Source organism: Thunnus maccoyii, chromosome 14 (genome assembly GCF_910596095.1).
Source record: "Thunnus maccoyii chromosome 14, fThuMac1.1, whole genome shotgun sequence".
Taxonomy (NCBI): Eukaryota; Metazoa; Chordata; class Actinopteri; order Scombriformes; family Scombridae; genus Thunnus; species Thunnus maccoyii.
In genome coordinates, this window is record NC_056546.1 from 7201002 (window position 1) to 7215926 (window position 14925).

Here is a 14925-nt window from a genome sequence, read left to right on the forward strand (position 1 = left end):
ATCCAGTCCTGAACTACTACAGACACTCAAGTTGCACAATGCACATAATATTTTGTGATATTTGTGTTACACAGTTGCAAATTTTAACATATAAGCTCCAGATGTCTTGAAGTATTGAACCATTATTTCTTGTCCATTATGTCTCTCAACAGTCCTGATATATGATTGAAGGCTCTTGTTTGTACATTATTGGCTGCCACACCCTCTCTTATCAGTCATCTCTGAGGTCGTCCTCTATCACTTCATGGCCTCACATCCTGTCAACTGCCCTGCTCCTCCCTGGTCGACTCTAATCCCTGTCTTCATCCTCATCTCACCTTGTTATTGGTGTCATGTGTTACATGGTGATGATGGGTGGTCAGACGGTTCGGGTGCGACGCGAGGTGCAATTGGACGACGTCGACAGCGGAACAGTTATTATCTCCATCTCTCGGTTATTTATTTTTCCTCTCTGCGTCTTAAGATGGCTGCTTGCGATGGAGACAGGCCTGTGTGGCCCGCAAAACACTGGCCCCAGCAAATCCCCCTGTTTATCCACAAGCCTGACCCGCTGGGTCTGCGTGGGCGGGTTGTTCGTTCCGCAGATATGTGTGTGTGTGTGTGCGTGGGTGGCGGTGGCGAAAGAATATGTATGCATGCACAGAGGCGTTAGTGTTGAACTTAGGCTAAACTTGTGTGTAGGGTGACTTGTTTGGCATTATCTCCTCAAGATCCGCTCGTGGTGAGTACGTGCGAGTGTGTGTGTGTGTTTGTGTACGAGCATTTTAGGGAGTGAACACAGATACACACAGTTACTGGCAAACTAAGGCGACTGTTCTGCTAAGTGGCAATGAATAGGGTCTTATGATGTGCTCTGATGCCAGTGCTAAGCCAGCCACTGACAGTTAGACTGATCCCCAAACATGCTCTGTCTCTGTTTGGGATATAAATCTGTACTCAGAGTACCGCACCCAGAGGTGAAGGTGTCAGGAATTTGAGGTTACTTGCAGTAAAGGCATACACCCATGGGTGTTGAGGAGATGTGGTGAAGGACACATTCCCTCTGTGAGAGAGCTGTGTGTCACTTCTCAAAATTATCTTATAAATTCTCTTAAAGCAAAAAAAAAAATTACAACTTACTAATCTTACATACAAACACATACATTTGCATTTAAATGTCTTTCTAAGCATCTCTTATATGAGCAGTGATAGGAGTAGAATTTAGTGTGGAGGCAGTATGATGGGCCCTTTATGCTTATTGGTTATAAGTCATCTATGAATCTGTAAATTAAAAGTTATTCTGCTGTTTCACCAATGTTAAGTCACTCTGAAACAGATCAAACACTACACGGCTCAACCACAGTGTACACATTTAGATATGAGAGGGAGCTGTTTGTGTTTTTGTGTGTGAGTGTGTCATGCACATAAACAGAATAAACAAACCGAACTGGGGAACCCTATTGTTCTTTCTTGGAAAAAGGAATTTCAAAGAACAAGCGCTCACCCATGCACATACATACACACACACACACACACACATACATGCACACACACTAAGGCACACCAGCTCCTTATCCAATCCCTCCACTAATTCCCCCTTGGTAGAAGGTGTTCATTGTTTCTCTTTCATTCTAATCTCTCCCTCTCCTTTTTTTTTAAAAATCCATATTAGATTCTCTTTGAGTTGGCCACAATCGGAGGCACTGAAGCAGAGCATCACCCTGCTAATGCTCTTTGTCTCCCCAGATTTGTCACTTAGCATGGAGAGTACACCTTTGTCATGGAGCAGGGTGGGAGAGAGGCAGACTCTCACTTGGGGCAATTGTTTCTTGTCACAGGCCATCTTAACCCCCCGCCCCCTTAAGCAAATCAGCTTTGCTCTGGATTAGGGCCCTATCATAGCCCTGTCAGATCTCAGCAGCCTGCCTAAAACAGCTAAAACAAACAGATCCTTAAAGTGAGAATTGAGTGGATATGAAGAATCTGATTCCATAAAAAAAATCCTGTTGTTGTCTTTAACTGGAAATCATCATTTGATATCTCTGGAATATAGAGGTTCCAGCCTGTGGGAGTTTTATCAGCCAAAACCCTTGAGCTTGATAGCATCCTCTTCTCGGTCGTGTGGTGGTGAAACTAAAACAAAAATGGGAGGACTATCACCATATAACCATCACAAAACTTTGTTGGGAATGTGATTATATTTCAATTTCATGGAAGTTTGTTGTTATTTTTAGTTGCGTGGCGTAGTAAGAGGTTTTATTCTACTATACATTTTAAAACAGGTGCTTAAATGACAGTTTAGTGGGTAAAGTGACTCCCAAGAAGGCAAAACTAACGGCTGGCATGGTTGTTTTCTTCTTATTGTCAATAAATCTCATGTGCAGAGCCAAACCAACAATGAATTGAGTGTGTATCACTTATTCCTCTGTGCTGTAGACCTCCGTGGTACAATGTAGTACAAAGTCAAGAGGCTGTGATATGTAGCACAACAAGCTAGTGAAGCGCTGTTAACAGAAACTCGTTAGCGCACATCCACAGTAGTGTCTGCCTTACACAGAACTACTCTCGGGAGACTGAAAACGTGATCGCTGTTAGTAGTCTTTGGAGCCGTTTCTAAACAAACTAACGTGCCCAAAGTCTTCGTGGCCAAGGAACATGTCATCCAGTGCAGCATTGTGACTCATTGACATGTTTTTAATAGTTTTTGGACAACAATTGAGGTCTGTAGCACACAGAAATAAGATATATCAGGCTTTGGATACACACATAATACTTGTAAGTTGATCAATTCATTGATAATTTGGCTCTGCACATGAGAGTTGTTGACAATAAGAAAATTTTTTTAAATCGCCAGTCATATCCTTTAATGTCCTTTGTTTCCTGCATGTAAAGCACTTTTTTAAATAACTGTGACTAAGCCAGTATTGTTATTAGTTTTTTACCGATCAGAGACTATTTTCCTGCTTTCACAGTGACGTTTTGAGACCGATTTTGTCAGCTTTGTGTTAGTTGTGTTGCACTGGTTAAGTTTACTGCAATAGATGTGTGTCTGCGTGTCAGAGTGTGTAATATAAAATGAGGTGAAAGAACTTGGGTGGTCGACCACTGTCATCATTCACTCTGTTAAACACACACACACACACAACCAGTCAAAAGTGGACGGACACACCACCTACCTCACCCTTGACAAATTTGTCCACCGTTGTCCGCCACCATGGTGAATCTGCCGTCCTGATATCTGAACTTCGGCTTCATGCAGGGGAAGTAATCAATCCCAGATACAGTAACTGGGGGGTGTTGGCTCAGTGGCTGTTTGTGTGTGTGTGTGTGTGTGTGTGTGTGTGTGTGTGTGTGTGTGTGTGTGTGTGTGTGTGTGTGTGTTGTGTGTGGTGATGTTATTGGCCATTTTAGGCCTTGATGATGGCCAGAGATGGTGAAATGGTGGGAAAAGTGATGAGCAGGCACTTCATAGACCAGGGATGAACTCTAGCTATAATCCTGTCGACCTATCTCCCTCTCTCTCTCCCTCCCTCCCCCTCTCGGCTCTGTCTTTCTTTCTCCCTTACCCCATCTTCCTCATTTTCTCAATCTTTTTCCCTTCTCTCGACTTCTCTTTCCGTCTTTCTCCTTGCTATCCACCTCTCTGTCTTCTTCTCTCGTCCTCTCCACCCTTCTCTCTTTCCATTTCCTGACCCCCCCTCCTTCCCACCCTTTCTTTCCAAACCCCCCCATGTCCCTTTCTCTCTCTCTCCAGCAGAAGTGCAGAGCCAGGGCTTTTGCCTGCTGGTAATTTATTTTCCCATTAGCCCCCTGTCTGAAGTGCATGCTCTGGGTCTGAGTGTGTGTGGGGGGCACTGAGGGCCACCCAAAAGAAAGACCCAGAGAGGAGAAGAGAGGAGGGCACCCTGGACACACTGATAAGACGAGAAAGAGAGGGAGGCAGGGTGGGAGGGAAAGAAATGAAGGGAGAAAGAGATACTGGCTTGGTCTCTATCTAAGCATTTTTGCTGGTTATGAATTATGATGCTGACTAATTAGAAAAGCTGAATGAAAACGGCAGATTTCAGTAGAATGATTACTAACGTCAATCCACAGCATATTAATTTATAAGAATTGTGATTATCAATGAATGTCGTCATTTATCAAGCAAATGAAACATTTTCTGGTTCTAGCTGCTCAAAAGTTGGGATTTGCTGCTTTACTCTGTTTTATATAATTGTCAGTAAAATATTTGGTCGGACAAAACGCACAGTTTGTATCATACAATAAATCTCCTTGGACTTTGACCATATAAACTAGAGCAACAACGATTAATGTTTTGATAATCGATTAATTGTCTGTCATTTTTCAAGCAAAATTGTCAAATATTTGATGGTTGCAGCTTCTCAACTGTGAAGATTTGCTATTTTTCCTTTTCATATATGAAAGTTAATTGAATATCTTAACATTTAGACAAACAAAACTAGAAATTTGAAGACATCACTGCAGCCTCTCAGAAATTTTGAACGCCATTTTTTAACATTTCATAGACTAAACGATTAATCGAAAATAATTGTTAGTTGCAGCCCCAGTGTTTACACAGGGTCTCATGTTAATATATTAATTTAAATCTGCATCTACTTAAATCTGTCTTGCTCTTCCCCTGCTCCCTGTCTAGTTTTAACTTTGCTTGTTTGCACATTGTTTAATGGCTGTCATGTACATGTCCAGTGTAGCTGCATTGATGCACTGAGTATCATGTGTATGTCAGGTGCATCTCTACAACCTGTCAGAAATAATCATATTGAACAGAGCACAAAGACATAAACATACACTGAAGTCTAGTGTGACCTCGGTTAGAGGGACGATCCTTCAACCTGCTAACTTGTACTGTGTAGAGATGATTGCTTTTATATCTGGAGGTTTCATTAATGCTGTTCAACCTCTGGAATATTTTAGTTCTCATGTGTATTTCTGTGTGCGTTTTGGCTCGGTGTGGCAAACTAACAAGAGGTCAGTCTCCAGTAAAACACTCCTCTCTCCCAGTTAGGATTAGGCCTTTTAAGGACTAGTTGGCTTGTGACTCTTCTCCTTTCATCTGCTGCCATCAGAGGCAACCCTGCATTAAAGGCATTCCTCCCTCTCTCTATCTTTCTCTTGCTCTCTCACTTTACACCCCCCCCCCCCCCCACTCTCTCTCTCTCTCTTTTACACACATACACCACACACAAACACACTGTTGACTGATTATTAATATGTGTGATAACTGGAGTCTCCTGCCTGGCAAACACAGAATATCGCCTGCACATTTGCACTTCAGATGCAAGAGATATAATCTGTTTGGAAATCAAACGAAATGAATTAGCAAGTTTTACAATGTGATGCCATCGAGCATAGTAGCAGAAATTGCCTTCGCCCACACATCTCATACAAAAATGTTTTTATATCCAGCAAAAGGAAATGCCTGAGACATACAGGTTTCAACTGAAAAATGGATAATGAATTGAAAAAAATCTTGTCAGAATGTTCCACAATTACAGAGGTCAAAATGGCTACTCTTGAGTTAGTACACTGGTAGTTGGTATTATGTGTCTTGCTCAAGGACACTTGCAAGACCAATCCTGTCTTTAGATCTTCCTTCATTAACCTTCTAACAGATTTGGAACCAGTTGTAAGTGTTAGCTGTTGGTGCACAGTTGCTGCCGTTGTCTGTATATGTTTACCCCGCCATTGCTAATGAGTGTGCTCATCTTCTCTCGTGAGTATAGTCTGATCGTTCCTGTACCTGGCTGTAGGCACCACATCCAATGATCCCATATCCAGTTTCTTAGTGTTTTACAAAAAAAGGACTCTATGTCTGGAGCTCAGTGTCATTCTAAGCCATATTCATCCAAAACTACGGCACACACTGTGCTGTAATCTGCCGTCTGTTCCTTTTTAAAACAAGCCTAATCCTGCTCTTGTTGTGACTAATCGCTCTTCTCTCGCTCTCTTCACTCACGTCTTCTCTCACTTTCCCTCCACTGTTTGTCAACCTTGTTGTTGGTTGTTTTTTTTTTTGTTGTTCACGCCCCCCGGGGACGAGGTTGTGGTCAGTGAAAGATTTTGTGAGGTTGGAGTTAAATCTGATCCACGAGATGGTTGTAGTGAAGAGAAATCCTGTGGTCCTATTTCATACTTGTGTGGCAGTGTGTGAGAGAGAGAGGCTGTGTGCGTGTGTGTCCTAGTGACAACACACATGAAAGCCATTTGCACAGTTCATTCTATTATTAAAACCATTGTTATTGTAATTCACATAACCACAGTGATAGTATTGCATGCCTTTTATGTCCATTGTTGCTTTTAAAATGCACACATACACACTGCTCGGGGAAAAAAAATAAATCCTCACATATAATAGTAGCAGATGAATAATTTGGTCTTAATCTTTGTGTGTATGCGTGTGTGTGTGTGTGTCTATAACGCCTATAGTGGGGTATTCATAGGTGGTATGTAAAAAGGCCTGCCTTATCAGTTATCAGGGGAGGCCAAATTGACACAGAGGAATCACTCCATTGTGTGCGGATTCAAAAAGAGATGTGAGCACATTGGATGTCTCCATTTCCAATAACTGTGACCTTGAGGCGAGAGGAATAACGCGGTGCCCCCCCCCCCCCCCAACCACCCCTTCAATCTGCTGACTGCTGAATTCAACCAGAGCCAGCTGATTTTGGGTGTTGGGGCGGAGGGCTAATCGGTGCTACCTAAGGGTTATTCTATAGGGTAAATTGAGTTTGGCTTTTATGTTTTTTTTCTGAGCGGGTGTGAATACAAATTACAAAGGCCTGTGCACGATTTTGTGAGGGGTGAAATGTTTAAGCTTTATATATTAGCCCCATTTAAGACTGACGTTTTGTTTCACATAACTTCACAGTCAACACATTTCATAACGAGAGAGAGAGAGAGGAAGGACTCATCCATCTCCTGCAGTTTCACTGATCACCATAAACTACTTTAGGGTAACAATTCATTGCAAAATAAGATGTCAAATACTTGACTTTTCAGATGTGCTGTAGTCTACATTCAGAGTGAAACTGACCTCAGCTTGTCCTTTTTCACCCAGTTTAGGATTGTTTTGTTTTGTGGCACCAGGCTTAAGTCAGATAATCATCGGCTTGATGTGGAACCAGTGATTTCATCACTTATCATCATTGTTTTGATACCAGAGTCATGTTTTTGTCATCTGTCTATCTTCCTTAAAAACATTTTAACCGGATTCTTCTTCTTATTGACAAATCAGTTTTACTGCCAACAATGATGAGTACCACCTAATGAGAAAGTTGTCACCAACAATCTGTATAAAATTCATATTATCTTTAACAATGGTCAGTTTAAGAATAGATATCGTTGATGTGGATTGTTAGTAAAAGTGGTAATATATGGATCAATAGGGAATATCGACCATGTTTGTTAAAATTAAAAACCAATTGACTGGTGACCTGTGTTAAAAAGCCATTAGCTGATTGGTGTGTGTGTGTGTGTTTGGTGGCACTTATTCTTTTTGTTCATCATGTGCTAACACTGCCCTGTCAGTGTGTGTGTGTGTGTGTGTGTGTGTGTGTGTCTGTGTTAGACCAGGTCTATACAAAGAAGCCAGGTTCTTTTAGCACTCAGCCTAATTAATCCATCTCTCGGTGACAAAAGGATCTCTACCCCTCCTTCCTCCGGCCCGTCCCATTGGCATTTTGGGGCAGAGGGATTCAGCAGGACCCCCGGGCACCCCTCCTGCCCTGACCCCTGCCCCCCCACCAGGGGAGCATCTGTGGATCGATCCGGGGCCAGCTGGCACCAAGGGAGAGGGGCAGGCCTGGTACTCTAACACACAAATACAAATACACCCAAACAGTCCCGTCTTGAATGAAACTCATTTAGCGTCATTTATTGTGGAAAAAAAAAATAGGCAGAGCAAAGTATGTGTGGGAAGGTTTCAGGTTTGATTGCTCATACTTGTAGTGATTTCTGTGTAAATGTTTGTGTCTTGGCACATGTTGGCCTGGTTTGTGCGAGTGTGTTACTGTGCTATAAGTCAGAGGTAACTGTGGGTCTTTAACCAAGACCTGCATTTGTACAGAGATGCAGCTAGGGGGCAGCATACAGCCATCACCCCTCCCTCACTCACTCTTTCCATCCTCTCTCTCTTTCACTGTCGTTCTTTATCTCTCTCTCTGTGCCACTTTCTACTCACACACACACACACACACACACACACACACACACACACACACACACACACACACACACACACAGGTACTTAGTCATTCTTTGGGCTCAGAAAGAGAGAGCATATTGATAGTCCTATCCTCTCTGTAATAAATTAAACTTCTGTATTGTCCTTCCCTTTCATTTTACACATTGTCACAACCTCCCAGTCACCCTAATCCCAGCTACCCCCCCACTCCCCCCCCCTTTTCACCTTCTCTCAAACACACACACACATGCACACACACACATTGATTGACAAGCAGCATCCGGGGAAATAGAGCAGATTTCCATTGTTTGCTGCCCCTACTCAAATCTGTTGAAACGGTTATTCCATTCTTTTGCAGGGGTATTTGCATATCCTTAAGTATTTCCTATTTTTCAAGACCCCCCCCCCCTCCCCCTATTCCACCCCATCCTCCTTTTTACTAAATCCCCTCTTCTTAAGTGTTTGGTGCATTTGGCAAATTCATTCATAAAGTATCTACATGCGCTATTAGCTTAGTATAATAGCCAGGGTGTAATCTGCAGAGAGATAAGAGGTGGAGAGGGAGTTTTTTTTTTTTTTTCCTCTTCTTCTTCTCCTGATGGGCTGTTCTTTGGACAAGCTTGGTGGTGGGGCGATGATACGTCATTATGTTCCCCAGCCGTAGTGACAAGGCTCAAATGTCAGCACGAAATGTCAAGTGGTCTCTCTAGTCAGCCGGTCTGATTCTTCTGTAGTTTTTTTTATATATATATACAATTATTGGTCTGTGCGAGGAGCAGGTGGGAAAGAAAAGGTAAAGATAGAGAGAGATGGAAGGATAGGAGGGTTAGAAGGAGATATATGAATGGAGACAGGGGAATGAGGATTGGAGGAACAGTCATTTCTAATCTTTGATACTGATAATTTCTGTCAGAGGAACTTATGTTTTGTCCAAATGTACGTGGACAGTAGCTCTGGAGGTATAGTAACAGAATCAGCCTTTTACTGACAAGACTGCTGTTGGCCCTGTTGCCTCCCACATGCCAACTGCTTGATCTCCTCAGCCTGTTATGTTCATAAAAATGTACTGAAGCCTGAATTGAATAGATACTTTGAATAAATCAGAGTAACTCATTCAATCAGCCAATCCTCTGGTTGTTTTTAAGACCTCATATCAAAGAAAGAACTCCTTACTTCATGTGATTATAATGGTGAAGAAGACAGGCCAACACACTGCGCACAATGAGAAAATGCAAGCAATTTACCAAAACATATTCACTAATTTTACAAAGCATGCCATATTTAGAAAAAAACAGAAAATATTCATAAATACAGAAAAACAAGCAGATATAAAAATAGTGCTATATGTTTGCTACACCACAAACTCTGCTATGACATCAAGGAAATATTTTTTAAAACAGGAAAGGCTCAACAAAAACAAAAGTGAGAACATTTCTCCACTGGGATGGTAAGAGAACCCAACCATGGAGTTATACTGGAGCAAGTTTTGGGTTATGTCGGATTCTAGCCGGTTCTTTTGACAGTGAGACTTAACTTAAGTTTACTAGGGTTGCTAAAATACGATTTATCCTACGTCTCAACGATTTAAGGAACAAATTAGCTACTTGCACTGTTCTTTGTGTCAGCTTCTTGACAATTTTTAGCTTTATTCATTGATTGAATATAGCAAATATGCCAATAATGTGTTGTAATAACACAACAATATGTTGCTTAATATGCATTTTTTTCAAATGAATGTAATGTAATATATAGTTATTAATAGTGAAAATTGAAGTTGTGCACATTTACATACCATGTTGGTGCTCCTATAGCTGGCCCATAGATTTCTTGTCTCTATTTGGAGCTTACATAGTGTCTCACTATATTACCGATAGCTTTACTACTTTGTACAGATACTAACTCTGTGTGGGTATGTCTGTGTGTGTATATGAATGAATACCCTGCGGTCCTTAGCGATAAGGCTGAGATTGAGTTTTCCCCACAGAGTGTGAGCCTCTGAGGTTTGTGTGTGTGTGTGTGTGTGTGTGTGTGTTTTGTGTGTGAAGACATCAGGAAACAGGCAATGTAAAGAGCTCGTATCGCTTTATCTACCATACACGCCGGAGCGTATGTGTATATGTATATGTGCTCTCAAACTGGTGTTGTGTGAAAGAGAACTAGCTGCTTTGCTTTGTTCGGCATTGTGCGCATGAGAGGATGAATCCTCCGGGCTCGATTCACAGCTGAGACAAGAAGGTATAATAACACAAGTGTGTGTGTGTGTGTGTGTGTGTGTGGGTGTAGGTGTGTGTACAGTTATATATGCTGTTTTTAAACATCCTCGCAAAAAGGGAGAAAAAGAGAAATGAAACAGATGTAAAGGGAGAAGATGTGTTACCACTTCCTGCTGCTTTCATTCCACATGGCTTATGAAGGGACACCAGTGTCTGACCCTCACGTTGCATTCGGTTCTAACATCAGTCCCTCGTCACATGCAAATGAACACGTATCACTGAACCAGGAAAATGTGTCAGTTTCCCATCACAAAAACAGAATCTGTAGAAACAGAGGAGGCAAAACAGAAAAGAGGGACATGGTATGTCAGTGGTATCAACACAGCAAGGAGGTGAACCAGTCTGCTATTCACTGACAGCGTGGTGCTTCCATAGCCAGACTTGCAGCAGACAAAACCCATCAGTTTTTGTTGGAGGGAGAGAGAGGGGGGGCAGACAAAAGGCTGGAACGTCCCCAACTGTTTAGTTTCCATATCTAGCAGTCAGTGACAAGGCTTTCCGGCTGTTCTTATTTTTCTACACACTGTCCTCTGGTGAACAGCACACACACACACACACACACATAGACCACTGTCACTGATTCTATAACTCTTATCACCTGGTCTGTGGCATATTCCCAAATTCCAATTTGACTGCTAGCCCCTGGCTCAGAGCACATCTCTGAAAAGAAGTACAGCAAAAATGGCTTCAGCGAGGTCCTTTGATAGGAAATATCAGGAAGGATTTCACAACCGAATTCACAATGAGGAACACAGGAGGGCCCAGCTTTTAGTTTGTTCTGGATTTACCAACCAACAGTGTCCAAATACACTATTATTTGTCTAGATATTGTAATCACAGTCATTGGTGATAATGAAAATATTTATTCAGCTTCACCTTCTGCGCCCTGTATTAAAATTAATTGTTCCACACTTTACTGACCCCTCAAGTACTTGTTCCTCAAAGGAGGATGTAAAACAGATGACAACAATTATACAAAATCAATTACATCTCCCAGAATGTCCTCACATTAAATTAACAAATGCCTCTCTCCTGCCTTTTTCCTCTTGATTTTCCACCTGATCCTGCATTGCAATATGGGCCTATATTCACCTGCGTGTGCTTCATGTCTCTGTTCCTCTACAGGAGTCTCCATCAGGGCGGAGGAAGGCCTTGGCCACCAGCAGTATAAACATGAAGCAGTACGCCAGTCCCATGCCCACACAGACAGATGTCAAACTCAAGTTTAAGCCCCTGTCGAAGAAGGTGGTGTCGGCCACGCTGCAGTTCTCCCTTTCCTGCATCTTTCTCCGTGAGGGAAAGGCCACGTAAGTCTTCTCATGTAACACCTTTCCTAAGTAGGGAATGGTATCATGTACGTTTTTATTAAAGTCAGATTCTGCTCCTGTTTTATCGGTTCTGCTTCTTAATGAAACCTTGTTCAGATTCTTGACTTACAAGAAAAGAAAACAAAGATGTTGAAAGCCAGAATCATGTTTATTTTCTGCAGATTTATACTTCTATAAATATGTTATTTGTCATGAACAACATTTTTAGTTTAAGGGTAAAGTGAAAATATGCATACACAGTATAAGTACCGTCTTTGGGAAGCTTGCTCCTGTCCACCATATTGTATATATTCTATACATATGTTGACACATGTGCCCAGTGATGTAGACATACTAGCAGCACGTCCAAACTTCCCTTTCACACAGGGATAAGCAGAACCAAAAGGCATGTTTCTTTGGAACTGGTTCAAATTCTCTTCTATCCTGATAATTTGAATGAATCGCCATTTCGTTCCACTTCACTCTATGAGTTCAAATCTCTGAGCAAGTCAGAGATGCAGGCATTGATTCAGATGTCTGGAACCTGGCTAATTTTTGCTAATATTACGTTTGGCTGTCTTTGCAACAGCAACGAAGATTGCAACCACTGCAAAGTACAATGAAGCTACAAATGTCAAATTAGAAATGTGATAAGTATTTTTTTATAAGTGAGATTTCAAGTCAACAAAACCCTACACGCAGTGGACACATCAGCCATATAACCTCTCTCTCCTTGGCTTTATATAGTGACGCACAGCTAGCGTGATGTAGATACTGCTACACGGATAAACAACAGTATAAAAGCAGGAAGTTAGTCTCTACATTAAAAACCCGTCTCTTTCAGCTCTTTTTCATGTCACTTCCAACCAGAGACGTTTGAAATATGCCAGTATTGAAGTTTTGATTGCAAGTCAATGTCCTCAGCTCTGTAAAGAATCACATCAAGCTAAAGAGTCCGGTTTGATGCTAAAAGTAATTATGTTTGTTTTATTGATCTACAGTATGTACTCTAAATGTAAAATGTATAATATAACGTATGTACACATATTTGTTAGTTAGTTTAATGTACACTCACACCCTCTGTTACCCACTCAGTGCAGCTCTTCATTCATTCTCACATATTCCTCTTTGATACCACCAACTTTCATTTGAGGAGACACTCTCCCACTCTCTCAATCACGGTGTTTGCCGTTTGTTATTCATTCTAATTTGATAGCAGCAACTTTCATTTAAAGACAGGCGCTCACACACATACACCGAGCGAGAGCAGAGCAGCGAGGCCTTTGTTGTGGCACGGACGGCGGGTCGATGGCGCGTAACCCTTGTTAACCCTTCGGGGAATGATGTCGACCACACACAAACAAACTCCATCACACCAGTTCAAATGAGCCTCTGGGCCTGGGGAAACACCAAACACAAAGAACAGAGAGGAGAATACAGCGATTATGATGGAGCAGTGGTTTCGAAGGACTGTGAGAGGGGTGGAGTACACAAGACTATATAAAATACAAGAAATAATGTAGAAATTGATGCATCTGTGAATAAAGTGGTAGTGAGGGAGGAAATAAAGAGGCAAAGGCTGGATGGGAAAAGGTTGTGTAGGGATGAGAGACAAAAGCTTAAAATGTGAGAAGTTTTTTCTTTTTTTTATGACAAGAGTAAGGTGTAGAGACGGAGGTCTGAAGTGAAGAAATGAACGAGTGGTGAAAGAGGTAGAGACAGAAAGAGAGAGATAGGGAGCTATGATAATCCTCACGTGTGATCTGGCTATCAGCAGCTGTGTTGGTGAGAGCTTTGGGTTGAATTGTGTGTCTCCTAGCAGACCTTGAAAATAAACTGCTGATGGATTTTCATTCATTCATACAATCAATTTATGAATTGTTAGTTGTTAATCTATTTAGGTTATGTCATAAAAATGTAAAGGCCTGTATGCTTTAAAGAGTGAGCTTGTTTTTCAGACCGTTATACTTGTATTATATGTGCTGTATATATCTGTTTTAAGTGTTGCTGAACATGAGTTTCTGTTTGTTTCGTGTGTGTGTGTGTGTGTTTTATGGTCAGTGATGAGGACATGCAGAGCCTGGCCAGCCTGATGAGCATGAAGCAGGCAGACATCGGCAACCTGGACGACTTTGAGGAGGAGAATGAGGAGGACGAGGAGAACAGGGTTAACCAGGAGGAGAAGGCTGCCAAGATCACAGGTGAAAACAAGCACATATCGCTTTTATGAGTAAGACTGTCGACAGATATATGGCATAATCATATGAGCTCAGTTAATGGTAAGTTGATCTGTTGTTGTAAGAGCCATTTTTGCAGCAATCAGCGTACCGTGAAACTAATTTTAACAGGCAGATGTCCAAATGTCCTGTTGAATTTTGCAATCTTCCCAAACTGACAACTTTACCCCCGGGATAACATCTCTAACCCACCTGAGTAATCAACCCAGACCAGAATATTCAAGACCCGGGCTTCATGTTGGGCATCAACTTTCTTGATTTTGTTGTTTTTCTAAGTTTATGCTTCCTTAAGTTGTGCGTGCCGGTGTGCGTGCTCGCCTACATGTGAGACGTTGTGAACTCATGAGCTTCATTTTACAGATTGTGTCAGCTGCAGGTTATCCTCTTATGCGTAGGCTTTCCTTTCCCCCCTCTCCCCTTTTTTTCCTCGCGTTCTCCTCCTTCCTGTGTTGGTTAACTGCTAGTTTGACAGTGGCTTGCTTGCGTCCTTCTATACATACATGTCGAGGTCTAATGTATGGGCTCCGCTTCTTCCTGCTTTGCTTAATCCAACTTTTCAAAGCGCCTTCTTCTCTCCTCGTGTTAAGCTTCATGCTTTCTCTCCTTTCTTTTCCCTTCCCTGCTCTTTTTCTCATTTATATGTATATGCATTGAGCGCCCAGAGCGATGCTTCACTAGCGTGCATCTCTGAATCAAAGGCCTGACAAAGCTGCCAAAACTCCCCACTATCATATTCCCCCCTTGGATGCTACCTATCCAACAAGCCAGCAAGCTATCCCAGTGACACTAACACTAGGCTAACCAACACATATCCTGCAAATCATATATTCTCTTTTCATCTTTTACAAACAGTGTATGTAAATGATGAAAATAGGATATTTTACACCCAAAAGGATGTATTTTACACCTCCGTGAATATATAT

At 41.8% G+C, this 14925-nt stretch overlaps 1 protein-coding gene across 11 annotated transcripts in view; it reads left to right on the plus strand.

Moving 5' to 3' along the window:
* ehbp1 (EH domain binding protein 1) overlaps positions 1–14925 on the plus strand; it is a 155598-nt gene that overhangs the window by 39775 nt on the left and 100898 nt on the right. For 7 of the 11 annotated variants that reach the window (XM_042433039.1, XM_042433045.1, XM_042433046.1 and 4 more), the window contains 3 exons: positions 7642–7807; positions 11584–11765; positions 13827–13966. In XM_042433039.1, the coding sequence (XP_042288973.1) occupies positions 7642–7807; positions 11584–11765; positions 13827–13966 (488 nt within the window). The remainder of the gene's footprint in view (positions 1–7641; positions 7808–11583; positions 11766–13826; positions 13967–14925) is intronic. The other 4 variants (XM_042433041.1, XM_042433049.1, XM_042433047.1 and 1 more) reach the window with 1 other exon arrangement.